A 27578-nucleotide genomic window follows, 5' to 3' on the forward strand; every position below is an offset into this window, starting at 1 on the left:
GCTCAGCGGCCATGGCTCACGGGCCCAGCCGCTCCGCGGCATGTGGGATCCTCCCAGACCGGGGCGCGAACCCGGTTCCCCTGCATCGGCAGGCGGACGCGCAACCACTGCGCCACCAGGGAAGCCCACCTTTATCCTTTTTAACTCCTCAGCACTGACTTCTTTTCTTCCAAGGATGGGAAAACAGAAGCAGGGAGTAGATGCTTCAGTTTCAGGCTTCTTTCTCCCCAGCATTAACCACCTCCTGCTGCCCTGTGCACAGTAACTCTACTGACAACATGGGAATAGGAGCCCTTTGGCATGGAAGTGAGAATATTCATTAATTCTAGGGATCATGAAACTAGAACCAAGGGTTAATGACTGTGAGTCTTGCATTCTAAGAGTAGATGTGTCCTCAAACCTTCTAAATGTGTCCTCGAGGCCTTCTACCCAGCGACTGAACCCAGCACGGTGCAGTCAGTCCTCACCTTGGTGTTGGCCACATACATGCCAGTGGAATTCAGCCGGTGCTTTATCTGTTGTGCGTTGTAGACCTGCAGGAGGTCGTTACCACCAAACTCCACATCTGTCAGCTGCTGGTTGTGCTCAAAGAAGTCAATGGGGAAGGTCACTTGGCTAGATGTGCGAGTCGCTGTGGGGAAGAGCGTCAGGTCGCCACGGAGCGACATCAGTGCGCTCCCTACCACCTCTGTGCCCCTAGGCGCACACGTACACTCCCTCATCCTTCTAGGCCAACTCGGGATCATAAGGTTTGCATCAGTATGATGCCTACACGTGGTCAGCTGTCCAACAGCCATCCTCCCCAACCACAACACAACCTAGCGGGGCGAAGGAATCTGATGTCAGTATTGGGTACACTTAATAACAACAAGCTCTCTCAGAGCTGGTTTATTTAAAATAAACAAAGGAAACTATTTCTTTATAGGAGGAGGAGCTGCATGATTATCTCAAACATAGACTCTAGAACAAATTCCAGATAGTGGAGTGAATCCTGTAAAGATCTTTGCTCAGCCCGAGTCACTCACTCCTAAACTCAAGCTTTCACTCCCTGAAGAGTCCTCCTCCAGCACTCAGGAGCAAAGACTTCCAGCTCAGACACCTATGACGGCTTCTACACCAGTCGGCGAGAATGAACCAGCCAAAGGATCTACTCCTCAATCAGTTCCATCCTGCACACCAAATCAGGGAAGCCATTTTTCTTAAACCCAGAGAAAACCATCTCAAACCAGGTCCAAGAGAGAATTCTTTCCTGGGCATCTAGGAACTGCTGCCTGAAGTGGACAGCCAACAGATGCTTGCTGTGCGCAGAACGTGAGTGGCCTCAGGAACCTTGACTCTGCTTCTGAGAAACTAGCTAGCACAATCTCTACCTTTATGAGCCGCACAAGCAAGACAGTCCCTGTCTCTTCATGGCTATCTACAACGGTCTACTCTAAGTCCCCGCCCCCTACCAGTCTTCCGAGGAGGGGCCTTACTGACGGTAGCTGTTTTGCGCTTTCGAACTGGCTTCATTATGCTGATGACACTGCTGGGCTGTAGGGAGGGCTGAAGCCAGTAGGAGGTGCTCTCCACGTTGGCCATGTAGATGCGCAGGCTGCCGTCCTCACACAGCAAGATCATCGTTGTCCGCTGCTGCTCGCTGCAGGCTGTGTGCCTGATGGCGACCATGTCCTGGATCTAGGAGGGGGGACAGAGGAGTGCTAGTTCCCGCACCTACAGATCAGAAGCTACGGAAAGAAGCAGAGAAGCAACTGGATTCATGGTCAACTGAGGGGGTGCTGAGGCTGCCAAAGAAAAGGCGTCTAGGAGAAAATTCTTCTATAGGCCTCCACTGAAAGAGCTGGCAAAGTGACGTGGCATACAAATATAAAAATAGAGCAGGTTCACAGTCTATTCAAGTGATGGGAGAACGGGGCGCTGACCTTTGCTTTGGCAGGAAGAGTCTTAATCTCCTGGATGAGGAAAGTGTCTGGTTTCACCATAACCACCAGGGGCACTCCTGTAGTTTGCTGGACACAACACACCAAGCCAGGGTGGTTCATCACCTCAGACCACTGGCAAAGGGCGGGAGACGTCTTACTGCCACCATTGGAACTACAGACGACAAAAGTGGCCACAGTTAGGATGTCCATCACCCTCTAACAGTTCTTTTCTTGACCTAAAGGCCATCCTCACGAACCACTGGACTCTCAGAGCAATATACCCACCCACGGACTCCAACGACCCACGAGTCTCAGTCTTATTCCGAGCCATATAAATACTCTCATACACCCCCATGTGTGCCCCCAGCAGGAGTCCTGGTTTAGGATCTCAGTCAGCTGCTGGGTTCCGCTGTCTGAGGGAAACAGGTGGCCCTATGTGCGTAAGGCTGTCAACTGCATAGGGAGGGCCAAGGAGCTGCCAAAGGCTGATGACCCGTTGTCCTTTTAAGAATTTCCAAGCACATCAAGCTACGTATGAATGGTATCCATTTTATTTCATCTCAAACCGGGTAATTCACAAAATACAGGCCAGAGAGAAAAGTGCTTTTCAGTGGCAGATAAGAAAGGGGGGAAGAGACCCTAAAACTTTGCTGCCTCCTCCTTAAATAAAACACTCACTACCTCACACACCCCTGTCATCTAGAAGTCTGATGGCAGCCTCCATCTCCCCAATCTCCAAGCTCGCCCCATCTGCTGACACCATGTTCTATTTACTGATCAACCCCCCAGGAGGGAAACTTAAAGGGCATCTTAGCAGCACGAGTGTCTAGGAGAAACTTACATTCTCTTCTCAAAACTCAGTAATCAAATTAAAATCACATTGGCTACCCTGACCCTAGCTTTTCCTTCTGAGTGACAGTGGCTGCCCAAACTACCTGTTACAGCTTGGGGTCTCCATGGTGGGAGACAAACCATGCAGGCCGCCCAACCTACCAACGCTGGACACCGCTTGATTTCAAGACACCAGGCAGGGAAGGGCGAGCCCTTGCGAGGGGCAGAGCTCTCCTGCTGAACATGGCGCTGTGGAAGTTCACCTGTAAGTGCTCATCCCCACCTTCTGATGTTGATGGAGAAGAGCTGCAACACCTCCAGCGTCGTCCTGCTGATGGTGGCTGCAAACGACCTGCCCTGACAGTAGCTGAAGAACAGCATCTGCAACACGTGCGAGTAGTAGACAGACACACCGCCACCTGCCACCTGGCTGTTACTGTCCTGTCACAACAGAGACACAACATCCGTGTTAACTTCTCATGCTGCCTGGGGCACCAGCTTCTGCTCTGGCTGGTCATTTTACACCATGATTATGGGGTCTCATTCTTGAAGTATGAGATCCCCGCAGGAAACCTTAAAAATACCAAGAGAATAAAGGAACTTCAAGTTTAGTCCTAAAGGACTAAAATTTTTGCTATTAGATAAAAAGTTAGAAGAAAAAAGAGAAACGAACAACAGAAGCCTTGCTAGGCTAATAAACCTGGCATAGAAGGGAACAGTGCCATGTGCTCTAACCTTCAGGTCCTCGTGGTTTATTTCCAGCACATTAGTGACATAGAAGGGTCCCTGCTGGGCACTGCTGGCCTCTTCCATGAGCTGGGTATAGATGTACCCAGCCGAAGACATTATAACAATGATGTTCTTTCCCTCTTCATTGAAGAGGAAGGTAACATCTCTTATCTTTGAGCTGGGCAGGAGAAAGTAGAAGGTTGGACTCAAGGCATCAACGGACAGGTCATAAATCTGCAGAATGGAAGGAAGAAAGATCAAATAAGGGAGATCCATTTCAGTCCCATGCCCAAACTATCCTGGTGAACCCACAGAGCTGCAATCAGTGAGGAATGAGCACTCGTTCTCCACTCAGCAAGCACCTATAAGTGCTAGACAATGAGCACAAGACGATACAGTATCTTTTCACTGCCTCTTAGGAATGAGCAGAGGAGAGATACACATCAACAAATTCTGTACCAAGTACAGTAATTAACAGCTGTGAACTGGACACAGGGGGTGTTGAACCAGAATCAACTTTCTGCTACCTGCACACAGATAGCTCCCGCTCAACAACATAACAAAAGGCCACAAAATGTTAGGATTTTTCATTTTTAATTTCTAAGAGACGCTAACACATATAATGGAGATCAGGCATTCTGGATTTAAAAGCAAAACCATTCTAGGACGAGACCATCAAAGGGCTGTAACTATACCTTGACAAAATCTGCAGTGACGATCGCTAGCTCAGTCTGTGAACCAGGTAACCACACGGCTTTGATGATGAAGTTCCCTGTTGCCAACTGGGGGTGCAAAACCAAATGATCCGACACAGAGCCTGAGCTACTGAAGGTCAGCACATGGCAGTCCTGGACATGGTTGAAGGAACAGAATGGTTAAAAACTGATTGGAAAGGAGCCTAATTAATTTCAGAGTTCTAACGCTGCCTTTTCTTCCCTAATATTCCCTGCCTCCAGACAGTACTCAGACTGTCTAGTAACGTGTTCAAGTGTCAAGAACACACAAAGATTATTTCCAATACAAAAGAAATCTGGAAGATCTGGAAGAAATTCAGAGATTTCTTTTGTGTTCCCAATGGCTTTTAAGTTCTGATCTCAACAGTGAATAAGAGAAAGTGATGCTGAAAACAGGGGAGAGAAGGTGACTGGGATCCATAGCTGAACAGAACCAAACCTGGATCAGGATTGTTACCTTCAGCCCACAAACAGCAAGGTAGTCCTCCTTGCACGGATTCCCCGTGAGGCTCAGCACAGTAAAGGGGACTGGGGCAGAAGCCAGGCGGGTCAGAGTCAGCTTCCTTTTGCTGGAATCTGCTTGCTTCAGGAGAGCTGAGAGCTGCAGGACAGTGATCTGCAAAGGAATAATTACCAATTTATTCTTAACCCACATCCTCTCAGAGAACACAGAGCAATAAAAACGTTCCTTCACTAGAGCTACAGATTTGGAGGCTTTTTTTGTGGGCAAGTATCTTAGGAAACTCCAAGACCAATATCAGTCATACATCCCCTGGTTAAAAGAATGGAATGCCTTTCATTTCCTCCTTCTAGAGATGACAAAAGAAACCAACTTCTCTTCGTATAACCAGTTCATAAAATATTTAAACAATTCCCATATACTACTGTCCCTTCTCATTTTCTCTGAGAACGTTTTTGGAAGGATTTTAGGGCTATTTTAATCTCTAGTTTGTTTTTCACTTAAGGTGTGATTAAAGCAACTTTACTGATAATGAAGAAGTTAGAATATAGAAAAGTGTGAGTTAGGATACTCTCCTCCAACCTCTCCTGGTTCTATAACACACGATAAACTTCCCTGTGCCCTTAGAGGGCTGGGAGGGCAGGAAAGAACTAAATAAGGATCACTGAGCCTTCCTATGAAGACTCTTCTCTCCCCACTTGTGTCCTCAGAGTGGCCAAAATGGGAAAGACTGGGAGCCACGGTGTCCTAGGAAACCACCGGTTGTTACCTTCGCCTAGGGGTTCCCACAAGAGAGTGGGAATTAACTATTTAGACTCTCTGTTCTAGTCACACTGGTCCTAAGTCTAATAAAGTAACTCAGGGTTCAAGGAGAAAAGTTTGTTGAGCTCTGACACTGAAGCTTTGCTGGAACCCAACAGACTTTTTCCCTGAGGGCCAATCTGAGTGTAGTCATCTATTTGTTTTGCTCAGCACCTAAGACAAACATGACCTCAAATGAAAGGGAAGGAACTGGAGGACCCACCTTGCCTTTCTCATGGCTGACAGCCAAATGCTGGCGGCGCCCATGAGGGGAGGAGAGCACACACATAGCCACCCTCCTGAGCACATGGGCGCTGATTAACTGTCGAATAGTCTGGCCCTGGTCTCCGCTGTAGTTCATTCGAACATTCTCAAAGGCACCTTCCTGGGAACCTAATGTGGGAACCTGGCAAAGAGGGAAGCAGAGAGAGAAGGCGGTAATAAGGCAAAAAAGATCAAGTGGATTCATACATATGCTATTCATGTGACTGAGACACTGCACAATTTAGTTATTCAAAAGCAACAGGACTGGGCTTCCCTGGTGGCGCAGTGGTTAAGAATCCGCCTGCCATGCAGGGGACACACGTTTGAGCCCTGGTCTGGGAAGATCCCACATGCCTCGGAGCAACTAAGCCCGTGCGCCACAACTACTGAGCCTGCACTCTAGAGCCCACGAGCCACAACTACTGAAGCCCGCACGCCACAACTACTGAAGCCCGTGCGCCTAGAGCCCGAGCTCCGCAACAAGAGAGGCCACGAGAATGAGAAGCCCGCGCACCGCAACAAAGAGTAGTCCCTGCTCGCTGCAACTAGAGAAAGCCCGAGCACAGCAACGACGACCCAACGCAGCCAAAAGTAAATTAATTAATTAATTAATTAATTAATTAATTAAAGCAATGGATTCCAATCTCTAATCCATAGACAGTTAGGTAAATTCATCAAAATTATTGTCAGTCCAATAAGAACAATGCAGTGAATGTTGCATAAAGCTAAATTAATACAAAGTATTCACTTTTAAAAAATGTTAAAACGCCTTTTTTTTTTTTTTGGCTGCGCCACATGGCTTGCGGGATCTTAGTTCCCTGCCCAGGGATTGAACCCAGGCCACAGCAGTGAAAGCGCCAAGTCCTAACCACTGGGCCACCAGGGAATTCCCAACTGTGACTGATTTTTAATAAAATACCAGAATATATGTGTGTGTGTTACCAAGTGATTATGTTTCCCTTAAAATCAGTCACCTTGTGAGATCTATTTGTGTACCTCACTCATTTTCACACTTCCCTTCCGGAAATGCCGACACTTTACTTTCTACTACTTTACACAGCTGCTAAGGCTCCAGGCAGACCACGCCAGGGGTCCTACAGTCAGTGTTAAGCAGCAGGTGTAAAGTGGATAATGACTTACAACTTACAACCCAAGTCACAGGAAGAATTAAAGGAAGATTACCTAAAGGTAATCTTTGGCTATAAGCCAAAGAGGACAAGCATTATTTTTGTAAACAAGGTGAACCTTAGGGGAGAAGATACAATAAGGAGGTCTTCTATTTTACATACAGAAGAAATTTCTAACTATTATAATTTCCCCCAAATGTCGTTCCTCACATCCAGGGGTTCACATATTTATGTGAACTAAAAAGGAGACTTACTCACTGGGTTTGTCCGAATGACCTCTGGATTCCCTTCTCTGGAAGACACACCTCACGTGCTGATTTTCACACTGGATGTCACGGTATCTTAAATTCTAAGTTCTGAATGGCCAGGGGTTGACCGTTCTAAGGATATTCCTCAGAGTATCTGGCACACTTTGGCATCTCAGTCAACGTGCTGGTCCCCACATGCACCTAACCCCCAGCCCCTGCCACACTCACCATCAGCTGGTCTGTCATCTCAACCACCTTGTCCACTGTGTGCAGCTCCCGGAGGGCCTGCTGAGCCCGGCTGCTGCTCCCCACAGCTGAAGCCTGCTGAAAGTTGGTCTGAATGGCATCCATGAGGAAACTGAGCATGTCTAACACGAGAGGAGCGAAGGAGAAATTGGCCTGAGAAAAATCCAAATACACAAGTGAAAAAAAAAAAAAAGACAGAAAAATAGTGGGTCATACTCATCATCACAGTCTTGCTAGTAACTACCTACAGAATCCAGAACCCACTTTTCTCACTTCAGTTTGATATTCTAGCCCTCATCTCACTCTCTCTAATAACACTGGATTTGATTCCAGTCAATACGCTATTGTGCTACTAACCTAGAGCAATCTTCCTAAACCAGGGATCCCACGTCGATATCCTACTGCTTAAACGCACCCACCATGTATAATTAGTTAACTTCTCCCCAATGCATCTAGAATGCCTCCAGTTATGTACCATCCTTAGGAAAACTGAGAAAATAATCGCTCAAATCATTTTCTGTGTTCTGTGCTTCAGATGAGGAAGGCTGACCAAGAAAGTGTGCTCTAGAGTGATAACACAACTAAAATTTATCCTCCCACAAACTTCCCAAACACTCCTCCGTCATAAATTCTTCCTTATGAAGTAGTGACTGACAACACACACTATTCATATTCCACTGTGGAAATCAGTAAATTTAGAGAGAGGAGGAAACAACCCCATGCCCACTAGTGGAGTCGTAAGGAGAGCCTGGTGCACTGATCGCTCGTGGACCAGCTGGCCAGGCTCCGTGCTCTGGCCCCCATGCTGGACGCCACCGGAGCCCACCTGGTTCTGCAGCTCCTCCCGGCAGCCCTCCACTGTGCGGCACAGGCTGCTCTTCTTGGGCTTCTCTTCATCAGCAACCTTTCCGTCGCTGATGGTGACTTTGGCCTTGTCAGCCGGGGAGGTGCTGGTGTGGCGCACGAGACTCTCTGAAACTCTGGGTTCACTCTGAAATGCTGACTCCTTCATGGTGGAGCTCATGCCGCTGCTGGGAGTTCGCTTCACTAGAGCCTAGGGACAGAAAACGTCAGAGGCCCCAAGTCTTGCCACAAGCATAGATGAAATACTGCCTAAGATGTTGAAGGAAAATCTGACCCAAAGCAGACACTGGCTAACCATTTAAAGATTATCCAAAACCCTGAATTCTGATCTTCACTGTATTCACCTAGTGTCTGGTACTTTACCCACTCAGAGCAATAGGTCTTGAAATTGTGGAGGGGGTCTTTGAAAAAACTGCAAGATCTCTAAGGACATTGCAAGTTCTAATGTTCTAAGTGAAGTGCGTAGGCCATGACTATATAGCTAATCAATGACAACCAGAACTCAGTCCTAGACCCAGGCCACCATGAAGGTGACATGGGAATTTCCCAGTTTGGCTTAAGCATTTGTGTCACCAACAAGTCACCCTTTATAGCCAAGAGAATGTTCCAATCTCTCACCAGACAGCTGCCATCTTCCTTGGCTCCACAGTCACAGAAGAAGGATCCATACTTGGCATAGGAAATCTCATGATCCTTGTGGCACACCTTGGCACATACTGTGCACACACCCACCCCATCAACCATTTTGCAGGTGTGACAGTGGTACCTACGAAGAATGAGAACCAGCCAATGAGCCCAGAAGTCCCAACAATCAAGGCCCAGCAAACCCTCACCTGAAACAAAAAACTGCTCTTACCAATGCTGGTTCATGAATTCTTTCTGAGTGATGGTAAAAGTGCACAATTTATTGCAAAGAGAATCTTCATCCTTCAAAGATAATAATTTTAATCAGAAATATATCCTTCTACACAGGGACCAATAAAAACACACCCTACAGAGAGTAAACCACTGACTCATAAATGACCAGTAGAAACCTACTCCAACTGGAGATAGCTTGCAGGCTATAAATATGCTGCAATTTCAGGTGAGACCTTAAGGTTTTGTGGCTAAGAAAAAAATAAATCTTATGCTTTCTCTACAAGGGAGCTCACACCATCCCCATGAAGAACTCATCTTTGAAACTCCATTTTGGATGCAAAAACCAAGGGACTGTAGGACAAGTGCCTCTAGATAGAGGAAGGCATGTGCTTATTTAACGGTCCTTCCCCTAGGAGATTAGGGCCCTACAGCGTGCTCTACAGGTCTGGAAAATCAGTCTGGCATTAGTCATGTAAGCTGTGAGAAAGCAACAAGGACTGGGAAGAGCTCTGAAGCTCACAGGGGATAGAAGGGAGGGCCAAAGGATTGTTAGTGTGAGCTCTGCAAGTGCCCATCAGCCATGACCGTGGTGGTTACTTTACTTACTGAATCCTCAGCCTGGGAGTCTTCCTCTTCCACTGCCAGCTCCTCCACCCAGTCTGAGTCCACTTCAATGGCCCGCTCTTCCCCATCCACTGAGAGGTGACTTGGGCCTTGACCGTTACTCTGGCTCAGGGCATTGGTGACATCAGCCAAGTAAGACATAATATGGCAGGTGCACTCCAGGACTATCACATGCTGTAAGAGAAGACCACCACACCATGGAAACTTCAGTTCTCCATATTCGATTATTATGTAAACTGTGTTTTCTCAAGCTTTTTCCAATAAAGCTCAATATCAAAGGAATAGTATAAATGCAGAGAAGAAAAACAACATGTTTTAATTACCTATTTCCTCAGCTCCTAGCACTATGACTACATGTAGGTGGTCAATAAACTGTACTGAATCAGTGTGATTCATTCTTTCTTAAACACAAAGACAACTCTTTAAAAAATTTTATAAAATGAAGTACAATGGAAATCAAGAAAAAAATGTTAAAATGGAGACAAAAATCATTCAAGAAAAAAACTACATTGATACAAAGAACAGAATGGTGGTGCCAGAGGCAGGGGGTAGGAGGGTGGGCGAAATGGGTGATGGGGGTCAAAGGGTACAAACTTCCAGTTATAAAATAAATAAGTCATGGGGATGCAATGTCAAACACAGTGACTAGAGTTAATAAATACTATTATATCCATATCTGAACGTTACGAAGAGAGTAGGTCTTGAAAGTCCTCATTGCAAGAAAAAACAAATTTTGTCAACTACGTATGGTGATGGATATTAACTAGAATTACTGTGATCGTTCTGCAATAAAAACAAATATCAAATCATTATGTTGTACATCTGAAACTAATATTATATCCTATGTCAATGACACCTCAAGAAAAAAGAAAAAAGGCTATATTAAAAGGATGAATAAGCTCTCATTGGCTTTTTTCCTGCTGTTACCATTTTTTTTAACCATTAGTGAAAGATATTTAAATTACTGGGTTTTAAATTAACGCAGGAGGGGAGGAATAGCTTCAGAGATCAAGGGAAAATTTTTCCAGCAAATCACTGCAGATAGTTTGTGCTTGCCTTAAAAAACCCACAAGTCTGGCATCAAAGCCTCAGATTTCTAAGTTCCTTCACTCTGCACTCCAACAGTTCAGTGTGGAACGGATAAAGATCAGCAAGAAAGCAGGGAGAGATGAATGGTGCTGTGGTGGGTCAGAGGCCAGTTATCTGCTCTTAGCCACCATGTCAGGTTCATGGGTTGGGTGGGGGGAGAAAATGCCTGAATGCAAGATTTCTGCCAGTTTCCACCGTTTTTCTCAGCACAGTGACCTGAACCTTCAAGTAAAGTAAACAATTCTAGCATTTGGACTGGAGCTGAGGAGGTAGACTGTAACTCCGTATAACACTCAGAGCACACAGTTCCAATGCAGGAGCAGGGGACAATTTTCCAGAGCATGCCAATACCTAAAAATAGCAGGAATTCACTGTTTCAAGAAGGACTCTGTTGGATGTCTGTCTGTTTACCAGAATATTTCCTTCCTAACACTTCTTGCCACCGAGAAGAGGCCTAAGGGCATGCAGTTAGCAATTACACACTTCTAGGCCTTTGAGATTATAGGCCTTATCCTCTGTAGGCTAGCCAGGGACACCAGGCCACAAAGATAAGAATCACCACTCCCTGACTGCTGTCACTCCTCACTTGTCTTACCTTTCCATGCATTACATTAGCATTCAGTTTTTCAACCACATTCTTCTGTGACAGGTATTTCTTGCTGTCCCAAAGAAAAAAAAGGGGGGGGGGTGGACACAAAATCATCTAAGGAATCAAAGAAAGGAAACATCTTCACATATCTCGCATCAATTTGTAGACATTGTGAACCAAAGGCATTCTTAGAAAATTATGTGGGTAATCAGAAGTTGGGGGCTCTGTTCCTATCAGTGGCAGGTGGCACACTTTCCCCAAGACTTCTCCCAGGAATAATGAACAGAAAATCCTACTAATAAAATAATGAAGATTAAATCTAAACTGAACAGTTACTGGCTACTCCCTCAATCCCCAATAAAAAGGTAGAGATTCAAATTTCTTTTATACTCACTCTGAGCTACAGAAAATAGCCTGTAATTAATTATCCCCCTTTTCTCTAAGAGCAATGTTGTAACATACAGATGCGTTCCTCCAATTTCACCCTCTTACCATCTACTCAGCCAGTCCACAGCAGCATTATGAAGCTGAAGATGGCCAGCACCTTGACCTGCACTGGCCAGGGTAGCCATCACAACCATGAGTTCAGGGAAACCAGTCCCATCACCGTTGGCCAGCATCTCTGTTGCCATGGGGATCAGGGTGCCCAACAGCACAGCACACACACCTTCCCCGACTTGGCTGATAGAGAAGAAATAGCAAGTTGGTAAGTAATCAACAGGAATCTGACTGTACACTTCTAAATTTATAAGAGTAATTAAGGAGTTAAAAATGCTCACGACTGATTCCTGAAAGAAAGGCAGCTGCAGTGATCTCACCTTATTTCTGGGGCCGTTAGAACATGTGAAGTATATGCAAATGCCCTACCTGTTTTCCCGAACAATGTACGTGGTCAACAACTGTAGCAGCTGCCTGTTCTCCTGGATCACATCCAGCTGATCGGAATCTTTGGGGGGCGATGCAGTCATGCGGGTGAGCCAGGCCTGGAGACGCACGGGCTCCACACAAGCCAGCTGTGCCAGGGAACCACAGAGATGCAGAAGGCTCGGGTTAGGGCTCTTCTCAGCTGGAGACAGACCGAGAGGCAAAGGTCAGTGAAGGGGGGCAGGGGAAAGGAAGGAAGGTGCAGACTGTGAGCCAGGAAAGGGGGAAAGGCTCCAAGGAAGTTTTCGACTTCCTTCCAAACTATCTCTGAGGGATTCTCTCCACATGTTAGCATTTTCATGCCATAGTTATACTTGGGCAGGAGATAGGCACAGTCATTAGCTGGACATCAAAGTTCCCTTAAGAAGATTACTAAAAGCTGTCACTCACTCAGCTGGAAGAGTTTGGTGAAGAATTTCAAAACTCGGTTACAGAATTTAGCAGAGAGGTTCTCATTGGCTGTTGCCATCATGATCTGCACAAGTTCTCCACTGAAAGGCAGGAGGGTAAAAATGGAAGAATCACATTAAGCTTCACATAAAAGGCATCCGTTTCTATTTCTTCACAAACTCATCCCCTCTAGGGGAACTGGTCATTTGTGAGTCAACAATGCCAGGTGTTCATGAAATCAACCCCCTCCACCCATAACCTCAAGGAGTGAGCAGTTAACCGAAGTCCTCCCAGAGGTACAAACACCTAAACAGACTTTTGTATTCCCTGAGAAAGAACACCCAAGTCAACATAGACAGGTCCCTACTTCCAGGAGATATTCAAAAATGTTCACTGAGGAGAACAAAACATAGCTCACCTGTCAGAGAAAAATTCCTCCATAGCTTTACGAGCCTGGCTGCTTTCCAGTTGCTTTTCCAAATATTGGAGACATTCCTCTAAGATGGATTCATCCAGTCCACTGAAAATCCAAAAGAAAAATTAACTACCAGAAACAAGGGCTGTTCCAATGTCCTCCTAATCCTGACCTTTAAAAATCCAAAGTCTGTTTACGGATACACCTTTTGAGGACAATATTCAATTTTGTTTTGTCAAAGCTTAGCATAAACCCTGGCATACAGTAGGTGCTCAATAAATTTTTGAGGAGTTAAACTGAAATAAAATTTTAAAATTCCTAAAATCTGAGATAACTGATGTAGTCGATGGCTAAGAGTTCCAAGAATGACTGCTGCTATTTCAAACTGTTAGAAAGAGGAAGGAAGGGAGGGAAAGACTGAAGGGGGGAGGGGGGACGAAAGAGAAGTGGGGAGGGAGAGAAAAAGAAAAGGCAGCCCCTTTTCATCCAGATGAAAACCTGGATTCCTCAACAACAAAAAGGCAGGAAATCCCAATACCTGGAACCCTTTACTTGTACAGTTCTCAGTGGGATAAAACTGTGACTTATTCAACTGTTCTGTAAGACTCTCCTATATCAACATGGCCTACACTATCAAGGTCAAACAATGCTATGAGACCACCTAATTCCACAGAACACCTATCTCAGAAGCATGATTACAAAAATATTAGAAATTTTATCATGCTCCTTTGTACACTTCATCACATCTAGCACAGCATGTTTATTCCTAAGAATTAATCACAAAAGAAGATTCCAAGTAACCTTTCATGCATGTCCACAAGAACACAAAACGCACACAAGTACAGAACTTTCTGTTAAAAAGCACAATCCTAATCTATTAATTAACAACATAAAGAAGCTAGTGTTGGTACATTTCACTGATGGTAGCAGGAGGTCACAGGAACTGGAGGCTTCTCCCCAATCAGGCTCACCTATTGGGATCTGCATGATTAGCCAGAATGTTGTAACAGCCAGTGATTAGTTTCTCATAAACGCGAGCCAAGAACTCATCAGACTCTGCAGGGCCCAGGATGCGCTCCAGAGAGTTGCTACTGATCTCAGCGACACTCTCAGTGCTCGACTCCAGAAGAAGGGGAAGCAGGGTCCGAATTACCTGTGGTGGGTTCATCTCGTCGGACCAACTTCAGCAAAGAAAACAGAATCAAATTAGTGAATATACTCCTCTCAAAAGCTGCGAGGGGAGGAGAGGGCAATCTACTCATTTACTGCGAAGAGCTTTCTTCCCTTTCATAGCTGTTTTTTACATAGGTATAATCATGCAACTTCATGGTCTCCTTTCTCATTATTATATCAGAAGCTAAAATCATTTCCATATGAAAAGTCCACTTATTAAGATGTTAAATTAATACTAAAAGATGTATTTTATAATATTTAGAAAAGAAAATTAACTGAAACCTAAGCTAATAACCCTCCCAGACAACCTTTCTAGAAGAATTCCCAGGAATCTGGATCACTTTTAAGGCAATGAGATATAGGACTTTACCCATGACCTATGTACAGGAAAACAAAATAGTCCCTCCAGTGGCCTGCCCTTAGTCTCCACGATGGCAGCATCTAACTTCCGCAACGAATCTGGAGAAGCATGACTTCAAATACATCACTGTCACCTTGAAACTTAAACCCAGAGTAGGTACTCTGGGTTTAAGTTTAAACCACAATATGGTTTAAAACCAGCATGCCTTTTCTGAAACATACTACATAGAAGGGGGGGGAGGTACTCGGCTGCCCTTCACATCTAAGCCAAAAATCATTCTAGGTAAACGTTCATACTCTAAGGCAACAGGCTCTCTCTGCTATAGAAGCAGGCAAAAAAAGTATTATTACGCAGTTATTAAAACTCTCATTGTCTTCCCTTAGCTATGACAGAATACAGGAGTAGAGAGCACTTAGGGCTACGTAAAAGGTACTCACACTATAAGATCTCCGGTCAACCTGACCAGGGAGAGGAGGGTGTGCTTCAGGGAAGCAGCCAGGGGCAGACTCTGGCCACAAAGAGTCCCCAGGTGAGCGGCCTGCACAGCACTGATGTAACTCTCAGAAGGGATGGTGTCATTGGCAAAGGCATTGCGCTGAAAGGAGGCAAAGCAGACATCAACGGATAGACCATCTATCTCCCAGGACCAAATTCTTAGGTGAGAAAAAAGAAACCATGATGACATAACCGAAGACCCCATTGAGATTTACAGACAATGACTCTATTCAGTATACACTCTTATTCATCCTGGGAAGGAAAGTGGGGTGGAGTAAAGGAAACAGTTAACAAATTTTAGTTAGCACAAAGTTGAGTTAAAATTTAAAAGTTAAAGTTAAGCTAAAATTTAGTTAGTATATAGTTAAGATACCCAATACCACTTTTCAAATAATTAGAATATATTACATTTAACATTAAAACTATGTTTGTTTGCCTCTAGTAACTGAGAAAGATCTGGATTTTACAATGCATCTGGCTCCGCATTACAAATATCTTAATTATCCTTGCACTGTAGCTCTGGGTGATGTAAACGGAGGTCACAATTACAAAGCAGGGATAACTAGATTATAGCACTTGGTTTTTCCAAAGAACTGTAATAACGCAATAATCTGTTAATAGAGGTAATCCGAGCAGAGCACACACAGAAAGATCAAGGAAACTAAAAGAGGACTCAACAGCCTTCCAAAAGCCTAGAGAACTTAAAAGCTACCCCATAAAATTATGCATGACAAAAGGAGCAGGTTCTTGACATATAACCTAAAAAGGAAAGGAAACGGTTAACATTTACTGAGAATTCATGTGACAGATAATGTGCTCGGCACTTTACATTTAATATCCTTAATCTTTACATCCAGTATTTAGCAGATGAAGAAACTGAGGCTCCTAGTAGTTGACCCTTACGTACCACAGGGGTTAGGGGTGCTGACTGTCTGTGCAGTCAAAAATCCATGTACAACTTTATAGTCAGCCCCCCGTATGTGCAGTTCCACATCCACAGATTCAACCAACCACAGACCATTTAGTATTGCAGTCCAGATTTAGTGAAAAAAATCGTGTGTAAGTGGACCCATGCTGTTCAACCCTGTATTGTTCAAGGGTCCACTGTAATAAAGCAGTTATTCTATAACCCAGTAACAGACTTCTTATTCTTAGCAAAATGATCATATGAGTACCATTTGAGTAATTCAAGGCCTTGATTATTGATTCAGCCATAGCAAGTACTACTGCAGCATATTAAGATCTCTTGGTAGCTAGTTTAAGCCTAAAGAGTAAGAAGAGAACACAGAAACAGAACAGTGCTCCTAATTTCTGCTCCTGGGAACAGACAGACACTCACCCAGGATCCAATGTTTGGAAACTCATTGGTGTTGATGTTGTTCCAGGATTCACACACAGCCTGCACCGAAGATGGTAAATTCTGAACCAGTGTTGGACCTGGAGGAGACAGAAAGGACAAGGAATCATCGTTAAGAGAGAAAGAGAGAAAGAACGACAAGCAGCATTTTAAAAGCCAAGCCCAAATGCAGAGAGAAACACACCACAGCCCAGGCTGCCAAAATAATTACTAAGATAGCTTAGATGGATATTTATTTCAGTAGCAGCACTATATCCAAGAACTTGCTAATTGCTTAACAGCTAACAATCTCAATTGTAAGGTTTCATTTCCCATCGTGTTCACTTTCTAATCTTGCAAGTAAAGAAGACGACTGAATAAAAGATGCAAAGTGAGAGCAAGTCACTACAAGTCACTATTAAACATCTAGTGCTTCTATGAATAGGTATCACTTTGATCTCTTTTCTCCTTAACACCAATCTTGAGGGCAGGGATCATTAATGCACATTAAGAACAGTATTCAAAGAAGTAATGAAATTAAATTTCTAAAAGTGAGAATATCTGAACATTAAAAGAGCCCCTGAAGCTTGAAATTCAGGAACACACAAATGCCTGTAAATTTTAAAGGGTAACTATTGCACTTAACTCCAATCCTGCTCAAGTCCTTTTGATTCCCCACCCTAAATTTCGATTCGATCATTCCTAACGCAAGGAAGAAGTTCCCCCAAGCGCTAAGCAGTAGCTTGCTAGTCTTCCTAATCTCTATAAATGAAAAGAGCAAAGCTCTTTGCCAACAGCGAAATAGTCTAATGCCTTGGAACCAACTTATCTTGGTTTGGATCCCAGCTCTGCCACTTGCAAGATGTAGGACTTGGGCAAATAACTTCTCTAAGCCTCAATTTCCTAATGAGTAATGGGGGATAATAACAAAACTTACCTAATAAGGTTATTGTGAAGATCAAAACAGATAAACCTATGTCAATGCTTGACACTCAGAAAGATTCCAATAAATGATAAATGCAGTAGACAGGTAGAAAGGGAGAGAAATGGCACTACTAGTCATACTAGTGTTAACAGTCTTATTCAAAAGCACATTCACTTACCCAGAGTGTTCGCCTTGCACCTACTAGAGCCAATAGCCAAAACAGCAGCAAAGCCGTGCAATTTCTCCTGGGAAGGTTTTTCAGTGGATCCCTCTTCATTAAAGTTCTGCAGCAAATAGGCTCTGGAGAAAAAAAAACAGGGGGTTATGTCAAAGCTGAAGGAATCTAGTGCCATTTTGGTTAGGAAAAACTAACCCTAGACAAATCGAAAAACCTTTATCTCAGCTGGGTCTCCTAAGAATTACAATGGGTAACTGTTTCCCAAAGAATATGCCATCCTCTGAAATGCTTACAAAACTCAATTCCAGGACATATCTACCACACTCCTCCTGGCCTCAGAAGACTGGCAATGTATATATTAAAGGCTCTGAGAAGTATTATTATTTTTTTTCTTTTTTAAAAAAAGCACTTCCTAAACTTATTTGCCCAGGAACATGTATTAACAGCTCAGTTTAGACAGTCTTAGCCTGATGGGCCAGATTAGAGCCTAGACACTCTCAAAGGGCAGTGACTCGGTCAGCTTTCCTACCACTGTACCCCCAACACCTAGAAAAGTACTTGACATGTAGCAAACACTCACACTTGTCATTCAAGTTTATTGCTCATATTCGTTCAAAAATTTTGCCTCAAGCAATAGTCCTCTGTCTACTGCAAAGCATTCACACTAAGACATTAGTTAAGTTTTACAACAATCTAAGTCCCTTTCACCATCAACGCCCCATAAAACAGGAAGTGAACGGTGCAATCCTACAGGGACCAGATAAAGTAAATGAGCTTAAAGGGGTCCAGTGAGAATGGCTAACGAGAAGCAGCCAGTCCTTAGCTGCAGTTTGTTACTGTCACGTGGGAAGACAGGCCCAGTTTCGCCAGTTCTTCCAAAGGAAGAAAAGCCAGAAATCTTGACTTGTGAATAAATTCCCAATTTTTATAAATGAATTCAAAATATTTAAACATCATGCAGAATAAACAAAGCAAGTCTACAGGGTGTGTAATTTGCAATCTTTATTATAGAAAGGGCTGAGTTTCAAAATACTCTCTAGGGGATTTCCCTGGTGGTGCAGTAGTTAAGACTCTGTGCTCCCAATGCAGGGGGCCCGGGTTCAATCCTGGTCAGGGAACTAGACCCCACATGCATGCTGCAACTAAGAGTTCGCACACCACAACTAAGGAGCCCGCCTGCCACAACTAAGACGCAGCGCAACCAAATAAATACATAAATATTTTTTTAAAATACTCTCTAACTCACTAAGAAAATTTTTTCTCTACCTACATACCATGAAATTTAAAGAGCTTCACCTTAGTAAATAACAGAAATGATAGTGTTTGGAAAAATTACATTATCTTTCTTTGCACCCTACAAGAAAAATGCTAGAAAATATTTAAAGATGAAAGTAAACCACCCAAGCATCTACATTCCCCCATCTCCGACATCTCTGGGCAGGCAGCCCGTCACACCTAGTGAATGACGCGTAGGTGTCAATGAGTTGCAGTGTGGCTGGAAGCAGGTTCTTGGTGATCTCAGATGACTTATGAGGATCGGTCTCGGCAGCCATCTTAGAAAAATGTTCATCCAGAGAGACCTGGACCTTCGAGATAGCAGCATCGAGGGTGTAGATGGACTGCAGACTGGGAACTTCATGGAGCTGCAAGATGGTGGTACAGTCGATGCTACAGAAGGACGAGATCTTTAAAAATACACAAGATATTAATTAGTTGTAGCAAAAAAAAAACTGGCATAGGCCAAGTTCTATCATTATGGACCCCAAACTTCCATACCTGTCGAGCAAAGTATTCCTCTACAATTTCAACATCGTATTTCACTGAGCTGCACTTGCTGGATGCCAGTTCTAGGAGAGAACCAGCATGTTCAGCCTTCATTCCCTGTTTGATAAGGTGGTCCTATTTACAGCAAGAAAAAAGTGTTCAGGAGATCAATACAGACAGTGTCTAAGGCTTTCATTAGCCTTAAATTTAAAAGTTCCTAGAATGCGAGTATGTTGGCTTTGAATACTCCATAGCAGCAAGCCTTGTGGTACCTTTATCCAGTTGACATAGGAGCTGATCCGGAGGCGGGAAGACCACCGCAGAGTGTGTAGGATGTCACATTCACTCATCTCTGGCGAGTTCATGGCCAGCTGGTTCATGTAAGTCTTTGATGGTGGCAAAATCCCTAGAATCCTCCATAGTATCAAGAAGTAATATTGAAGGGCACAGGCCTCCTGGAAGAAGCAAAAAGAGCAATCACAGAGGTAGAAGCTTTTGGTGTTGCTTCAACAGCTCCCTAACAGTAAGAATTGTTCCAAATTCAATTTTCAAAGCAGAACTGGGTGGAGTCCCAATCTTCAACTGAGATTTGGCTCTCAAGTCTGCTCACCAGGTCTTTCTAGAGAATACACCCAAAGCAGAAAATGGTAAAACACACATTTTTTTTTTTTTTTTTTTTTTTTTTTTTTTCCCAGTACTCGGGCCTCTCACTCTGTGGCCTCTCCCGCTGCGGAGCACAGGCTCCAGACGCGCAGGCTCAGCGGCCATGCCTCACGGGCCTAGCCGCTCCGCAGCATGTGGGATCTTCCCGGACCGGGGCACGAACCCATGTCCCCTGCATCGGCAGGCGGACTCTCAACCACTGCGCCACCAGGGAAGCCCAAAACACACATTTTATATCTATATAAAACTTGTTCCATATTCTGCACATTTCACAGGCCAAGAAAGCAATTCTGAGACAACTTTGGCTCCCCAGTAATTCACCAAGTAACTGAAAGAGAGCAAGACATTCTCCTCAGCACGCCCGCAATCAGCTGGCCCTGTCTGTGGCCTTAATTGTTGTTATGAGCTCTAAAGCCATGAGACACATTCACAGGACCACAGGAAAAGCTCAAGTGTGAGGATTTCAACATCATACAACAACCAGCATTCACAGGAGATACAGAACTTAGGTGACGCTTACTCTCAAAGTCACATTCTTCTAAGTGTTAGCAAAAAAATGCAAAAATGATATAAAATTATCTCTAAGGTGAACATAACCACCCAAACTAGATAGAAATAATGAAGTATCTAGTCAGTTTTGCAAACAGATATCCAATAAACTGACTAGATGCCAGAAGGAAATTTTTGGTAGGCTGCTACCCAATCATCAAACATATCCCAAACTCTTCTGTTTTTTTTGTTTTTTTTTTTTTTTTTTTGTGGTACGCGGGCCTCTCCCGCGGAGCACAGGCTCCGGACGCGCAGGCTCAGCGGCCATGCCTCAGGGCCGCAGCCGCTCCGCGGCATGTGGGATCCTCCCGGACCGGGGCACGAACCCGTGTCCCCTGCATCGGCAGGTGGACTCCCAACCACTGCGCCACCAGGGAAGCCCCCAAACTCTTCTTAATTAGCCCAGGTTTCCACGGTCTTACCAGGGCTGTTACATTCTTGTTTTCCTTTCTCCTGACTGTATCAAGCTGGGATCCAGCTGCCAGTAGCGATGTCAGTGCAATGTAGAGCTCATCATACTTGACAAGCTTGGAGTAAAGAACATCACATGCCTAATATCAAGAAAGAAAGACAATCGTTTTTTCTTATTTTTTGAAATATCTTTTTCCTCCTACCCATACACTACCACTTAAACTCAGGATTGACAAAATTGCTCACTCCAAATATAGTTATTAATTTCTCATTGCAGCATGATTCCCACTTAGGGACCAACTCAGTTTATGGATTATTGTAAGCACACAAGTGCAGGCTTTAGAATGAGGCAACTATTTTGTCCATTAAAATAGCTGCATGTGAAAATGCTAACAGAGATAGTCTTCAGGAGTAATGTATCAGAGGTATCAGAGGACGCCAGGAAGGACATCCCCTACCGCCAAACTGGAGCCCAGTGAATAAATCTCAAAACAACACTTTCCTTTTAGAATAAACTCAAATCCTAATACAGACCAAATTCCTTCATTTCAAAAGGTTAAGTCATTCCCTTTCCCTTGATAGACCGATTTTGGTGGAGACCACCTAACCAACACGTAAAATGGGATTTTTAAATTCCTGGTACCACAGAATCAAGTCGGTTCAAATCATCCTCTGAGGCTTCTGGGGACAGGACACAGTAGAATCTGAGTTGTGGGACAGCATCTGAAAAACAATGTGCTTACTGAAAGAATGGTTTCATTCTCAAGTCTAACAAATATGAAACATAAAAACTAAGAAAACACTTTGGACCAGGGTTTCCCAACCTTGGCACTACACAGTGACATTCTGGGCCAGATCATTCTCTGCTGTGGGAAACTGTCCCATGTTTAGCACCATCCTGCCTTCTGTCCATTGATTGCCAGTAGCACCCTCCCAGTTGTGACAACCAAATATGTCTGCAGACATGGCCCCAGGGCCCCTTTGGGGATGCGGAGCACAATCACCCCCAGCTGAAAGCTTCTGCTCTATAATCATCAAGTTAATAAACAAAATTGTATCATCAGACTGACTGCCTTAAACTTAAATGCTGCTTCCCCAATATCAAAGGGACTAACTACTAAGAGATCCCAACGATAATAAATTCATACTAGAGCCTGATGAACATTTCCACCAAATACACTTGACATCTAACATCTAAGATGAAAACAAACACATGCTAAAATGAACACAAGAGGCACCTTCTGAAAAGTATGGACCACTGCTATGTGAGAAACACTGGAGAGAATGTCACAGTTCCCACTGTCTGAAGACCCTGACCCAAAGAAATTAGCCTGTGGGTTAGAACCATGTCCCTAAGGAAAAATTAATTCAATCACCCAGTATGGCAGGAATACATACACTGCACTCTATGGCCAGAGGATTCCTAATTCTCGTGTCTCAATGTTTTTTGCTTTTAAATAGATGCAGGATATGCGAGAGTCTGTTTCCGCAAGAGTTTTGAATCTCTAGGTATCTGCCACCCACAGGAAGGAGACTAAACCGATGACCAAAGATCCTCAAGGATGCCCCAAGCTCCAAATTCAACCCCTCCAATGAAAATCAGCAAGTCAGTTTTTTATTGACAATCTTCTTTCTGACCTGATGAAAAATGCTTAGACCAGTTTTCTTCTACTTCTTTGAACCCATGATAGAGAGGGGTGGTCGCCCGGCGGCTGCTGCTGTCCTGGGATCCATTCACCCACCCAAAAGGAGGACCGAGCAGGTTATGCTGCACCTTTTAAAACACAAACACTCAAATTAACAAAGATCCACAGTCACCATTCTGCTTCTCACTGCAGGCAGGCTTGATATTAGATTTTGGTACAGCAAAGTCTGGGAAACTTATAAACCAAACCCAAATTTTAGATTTTACTGTGACTTCTTTTGGGAAACACCTTTTTGCTGGAGTATAAAGGGAACAGTGCTCAGTGAAACATCTGAAGAAACGCTGAATTCTTAAATGGCCCTTCCATCCTCATTTTGGATCCCTGCAACAAAGGAATTTACTAACCCATAAAATTTACTGCTTGACCATCATTCAACCACTAGTAAATACTAACTGAGGCCCGACACGCACGGCACTGTGCTCGACACAGGTAAAGTCGGGTAGCTCAAAGAAGGACACCTGTGAACAGAGCCTATGAGCCAATTTTAACAAATGCATCAAATCAAATAATCTACATTTATCGCTTCTGGCTAAACATAAACTGTGGGTGCAAAGACACAAGTCCCAGGGGTCACCTAAGGCTAATCAAACACACCACAATGAACACCTAAACCCTAAAGCGAGCAGGTGATTTTGGTTTGGAGCATGGTAACTTGAGAATAATTACGCTCTCAGTAACCGCTGTAAAGCAAAAAAGAACGTGTTCATCTGTACCTGCTCAAACAGATACACAGGGGCTTTGGAGTACTGATGAAGCAGATAATCAAAGATCAAAAGCAGGCGAGCCAGGATGAGAGGCACAGAGCGCGTCTGGGCATCCATGTTGGCACTCAACTCCTGGATGATCTGCACCAAAAGGGTCAACATGTCCCGCCGGCCTTTCTCAGAGAAGTTGTGGAAAATGAGGAGGAGCAGCTGCAGGTGTTCTACATTCAAATCTTCCGTCTCACCGGGCACCACCCCTTGCAGGGCATTCTGCTTCACTGTTGACAAAAACCTACCACGGAGGAAAGGAGAACATGTCTGGTGAGGAGAAGTCAGAACATCCCCCAAGAGTGACAATGTCCAATGCCGGGAGAGTCCAACTTCTTAAATTAAGATAACGAGTTAAGGAAGACAAGAAGCTACATGTAATGAGAAGATAAAAACTAAATCTTGGCTACAAAAAAGCCAGACTTGGCCACAAACACATTTTCAAGACCCTTCGGCAACATTAACCGCAGTCACAGTGGTGGTAACCCCCACGCTGCCGTTCCTGACAATTCTGAAAAGAATTACAAGTCCTCCAAAAAGCAGCTCTTTTTTTAAATTAATAAATCTGGGCAGATAGAAGCAATTCAGTTACTTTTTCCCTATGATTTGATTCTATAGTTTAATTCTCGTTTTGAGAATTTATACTACAGGTTAAAAATCACTGCATGATAACAGTCAAAATTAACTCAATGCACTTAAAAAGCAATAAAAAAATTACACTATTCAGAGAATTTGTGAGAAAAGCTTTCATGCAAAAAAGGAATGAATGTAGCCAACTATTTCCACTGCCTTTGGCTATTAGGAAAGAGATTTGTATTTTAATAAGGGTTTCACTCCCCACCTCCCCCCGGCCCCCACCTTCCGGCCTTTTTGCAAGATTCCACCAGGAAAAATATAGTGCATATCTGGCATTCAAGGGGGTTTATAATTTCTCAAATCCAGCATTAGAGCTATTTGATCGTAGAATGGTGAAGAGGAAAACAAAGCCGTTTAGGAAAACAAACTGCTTTGAAGACTCCCAACCATGTAAACAAAAATGGCAAGTATAGGTCCATCTAAAGAGGATTTAGATGATTAATGTGAGCTTCCCCCAAGTAAAAAAATTCTTTAAAAGTTGTCCAAAAAGGACTGCAAGTCACTCGAAGTGGTTTCATGTTGAAAGCAAAATAACCAAAGACAGAGTTGGCTTCCCTGTTCCCTCTCTTTCAAAAAAAACCAGGTCAGGAGAAAATTGGTTACGTTCAGGATTCAGATTCTATCTCATAACTGCAACCAAATCCCCCATGTGCTAAAGGAAGATTCTATTTCCAGACTGTAGTTTATATACTTGTTTTTTAAACAGCACAACTCCTCTCAAATCCCACCGGAAACACACTCCTCCACCCTTGCCACTTTAAATTTATCATCAGAGTACCATCCCAGAGCCACAGATGAACTACAAATAAGTCAAATTTTAAAAAGCAGCCTTCTCCGTGGGGCTTCTATTTAAGTTACCTTACCTGTCCCAAACTTTAAGGCATTCAGGGACGTCAGGGTCACCTTGAGTACCGGCTTTATGTTGCCAGATGAGCAGGAGGCGTGAAAGCACAGACAGGCTTTGAGGATGAATGTACAAGGGCCAAGGGCCCTCAGAAAAAGGAGCCACTCCCAGCTGCTGCAACAGTGTATTCTAACATGAAAGACATACAAGAGACCATTAGGGAAAAAGGCAGGGGATGAAGTGAACAGGTTACTAATGCTCTCTAATGTTACTTTTTAACACTGAAAGGAATACTCTAAAAAAAGGAAGACACAGAAATTCAAATTCAGAAGCAGTTTGCAAAAGGTCATTCACACATGAGAAAAATATAAAGGAAAAATTACTAATCTAACCCCATTAACAACTATAGTTAATTAGTGTCAGAAATGGGGTCCCCAAAAAGGAGACGTGCATGGAGACAGCAGAATCATGATGTTTCCAATGGATACTGTCTGTGCCTTTGAAAGAAAACTTCTTCAACAACTGTAATAGCTAACATTTTTCTTTCATAATCAGTTACATGCCACAAACAACAATCCAAAGGGGGATTTCCAAAAACTTATAAGTCCAACAACTTCTATTCATAGTATTAGCAGAGAAATTCTGCCTCTAAGATGTCAAGGCATCTAGAATTAATCAGGGTTGTCTTTGCCTCCAGTTGTGGCACGTCTTTCAAATGAGCTTTACTTTCAGCTCAGTTACCTAAGCTGCAACTTATCTCCTCAAATACACACACAAGCTGAGCAGGATGCCAATGGAAAACCAGACAAAAGCCTGCTTTCTCACTTGGCTTCAGAAAACACAAATCATGGTTACCTCAGGATACAGGATAAATTTTGAAGTCTGCCAAATTAAATTATATTCTTATAAAACATCCCAGAGAGGGACTTCCCTGGTGGTGCAGTGGTTAAGAATCCGCCTGCCAATGCGGGGGACACGGATTTGAGCCCTGGTCCAGGAAGATCCCACATACCGTGGAGCAACTAAGCCCATGCGCCACAACTACTGAGCCGGCGCTCTAGAGCCCGCGAGCCACAACTACTGAAGCCCACGTGACTAGAGCTGGTGCTCCACAACAAGAGAAGGCACCACAATGAGAAGCCCGCGCACCACAACAAAGAGTAGCCCCCGCTCACCGCAACCAGAGAAAGCCCGCATGCAGCAAGGAAGACCCAATGCAGACAAAAATTTAAAAATTAATAAATTTATTTTTAAAAAAAAAAAATCCTAGAGGACCCTATTCCTCGAAAACATTCAAAAAGTCACAGATATCATGAGTAGTTCCCAGGTACTGGGGGGTTACCGTAGGCTAACTGCTGTACAGAGACCATCACAATAAATGCTCAGAGCTACAACGTCAGGTGGGGTGTGCTCCATTTCACTGATACGGGAAACAGAGCTCAGAGTGGCTTAAGAACATGACCAAAGCCACAAGATTACCAAGTGACGAAGCAAGGTTTATCTCTAAAACCTACATTCTTCATCACTATGCTCAACGCAGCCATAAGGACTAACTTCTCAATTCCTGACCCAAGAAAACAATTCAAAAAAATACATGCCTGAGCTATATCAGAAGTGTTAACTGGAGCATTACTGTAATAATAAAAAAATCAAATCAAGGGACATGCAGCCATAACGGTGGCAACTGTAAAGACCAAGGTAAACATAAAAACATACTCTATATATATTATATTACATATATAATAGTAAAATTTGAAAAAGCAGAAACCAAGGGATATATCAATGTTCTGATAATAACTGTAAAACTATGCCACTATACAGACAGGGACTAGACGGAAACATGGAAAAATTAAAATCATGAATTTCGTGGAAGGATTATGATTAATGGATATTCCTTATAAAGTTATTTACACACTTTCTTAAGTGAGTTTTTGTTTCATGTCAGTTATTTGTGTCTTTAGGTCAGTTTATTTAGGCCTCAGAACCTTAAGAAACGAGCTAACATTCCTCAGGAACCTAGTTTTTCCCTACCGCTCAAACTCTTATTAGCTCTAAGGAAGAACTGACTTCTGAAGTAGTGAAACTGAGCCACAGCACAGCAAAACCCTGACCTGACCCATTCCTTGCCACCCTCCGGCTACCTTTCCTCCACTCCTCCTCAATGCTGGCATTCCTGAGGTTTCAGCCTCAGCCTTCATCTCTCTTGCTATCCCCAATCCATCTCTCATTGTATCTCATCACTTCAACAACTGCCTCTTAATGGATAATCCCCAAAGCTACATTATCAATCTTAATTTCTTAACTCCTAAATTTCAGACTCACATTTCCAACTATTTTCTAGACATCTTCATCCCACTGGCACCTCAAAATTTCATCGTATTTAAAATGATATTTTTTTCAATAGTAGTAATGGTGACTATTTATTTAAACTAAAAACACTGATAATATATAAACTGTTTTTCTCATTTGATTGAAAAGGGCTATAAAATTCCACATACTGACAAAGGAAACAATATAATCACATAGATGATGCCTCTGCTAATTGCCTTCAGCTTACTCCTTCCTTAAAGGAATGTCTCACACTCAGGTAATACAGTTTTCTTGACCGCACGATGACTCTATGGCTAGCCTACTATATGGGACTAAAAGTCATGTTGAAGAGCTGACACT

The 27578-nt window shown here is 43.6% G+C and overlaps 1 protein-coding gene across 6 annotated transcripts in view; it reads right to left on the minus strand.

Annotated features, from left to right (window-relative positions):
* Positions 1-27578, minus strand: part of UBR4 (ubiquitin protein ligase E3 component n-recognin 4) — a 77714-nt gene that overhangs the window by 24058 nt on the left and 26078 nt on the right. For all 6 annotated transcript variants that reach the window (XM_028487785.2, XM_028487782.2, XM_028487783.2 and 3 more), the window contains exons 18-47: positions 24928-25097; positions 23390-23672; positions 22609-22744; positions 21614-21693; positions 20982-21110; positions 19620-19802; positions 19360-19482; positions 19039-19268; positions 17584-17705; positions 16484-16581; positions 15087-15244; positions 14087-14296; positions 13119-13220; positions 12701-12801; positions 12254-12452; positions 11879-12067; positions 11393-11456; positions 9691-9882; positions 9083-9153; positions 8845-8992; positions 8189-8416; positions 7345-7515; positions 5701-5883; positions 4674-4832; positions 4178-4330; positions 3489-3716; positions 3037-3194; positions 1923-2094; positions 1476-1677; positions 468-631 (exon numbers count right to left, since the gene is read on the minus strand). In XM_028487785.2, the coding sequence (XP_028343586.1) occupies positions 468-631; positions 1476-1677; positions 1923-2094; positions 3037-3194; positions 3489-3716; positions 4178-4330; positions 4674-4832; positions 5701-5883; positions 7345-7515; positions 8189-8416; positions 8845-8992; positions 9083-9153; positions 9691-9882; positions 11393-11456; positions 11879-12067; positions 12254-12452; positions 12701-12801; positions 13119-13220; positions 14087-14296; positions 15087-15244; positions 16484-16581; positions 17584-17705; positions 19039-19268; positions 19360-19482; positions 19620-19802; positions 20982-21110; positions 21614-21693; positions 22609-22744; positions 23390-23672; positions 24928-25097 (4806 nt within the window). The remainder of the gene's footprint in view (positions 1-467; positions 632-1475; positions 1678-1922; positions 2095-3036; positions 3195-3488; positions 3717-4177; positions 4331-4673; positions 4833-5700; positions 5884-7344; positions 7516-8188; positions 8417-8844; positions 8993-9082; positions 9154-9690; positions 9883-11392; positions 11457-11878; positions 12068-12253; positions 12453-12700; positions 12802-13118; positions 13221-14086; positions 14297-15086; positions 15245-16483; positions 16582-17583; positions 17706-19038; positions 19269-19359; positions 19483-19619; positions 19803-20981; positions 21111-21613; positions 21694-22608; positions 22745-23389; positions 23673-24927; positions 25098-27578) is intronic.

Source organism: Physeter macrocephalus, chromosome 3 (genome assembly GCF_002837175.3).
Source record: "Physeter macrocephalus isolate SW-GA chromosome 3, ASM283717v5, whole genome shotgun sequence".
In the NCBI taxonomy this organism is placed as follows: Eukaryota; Metazoa; Chordata; class Mammalia; order Artiodactyla; family Physeteridae; genus Physeter; species Physeter macrocephalus.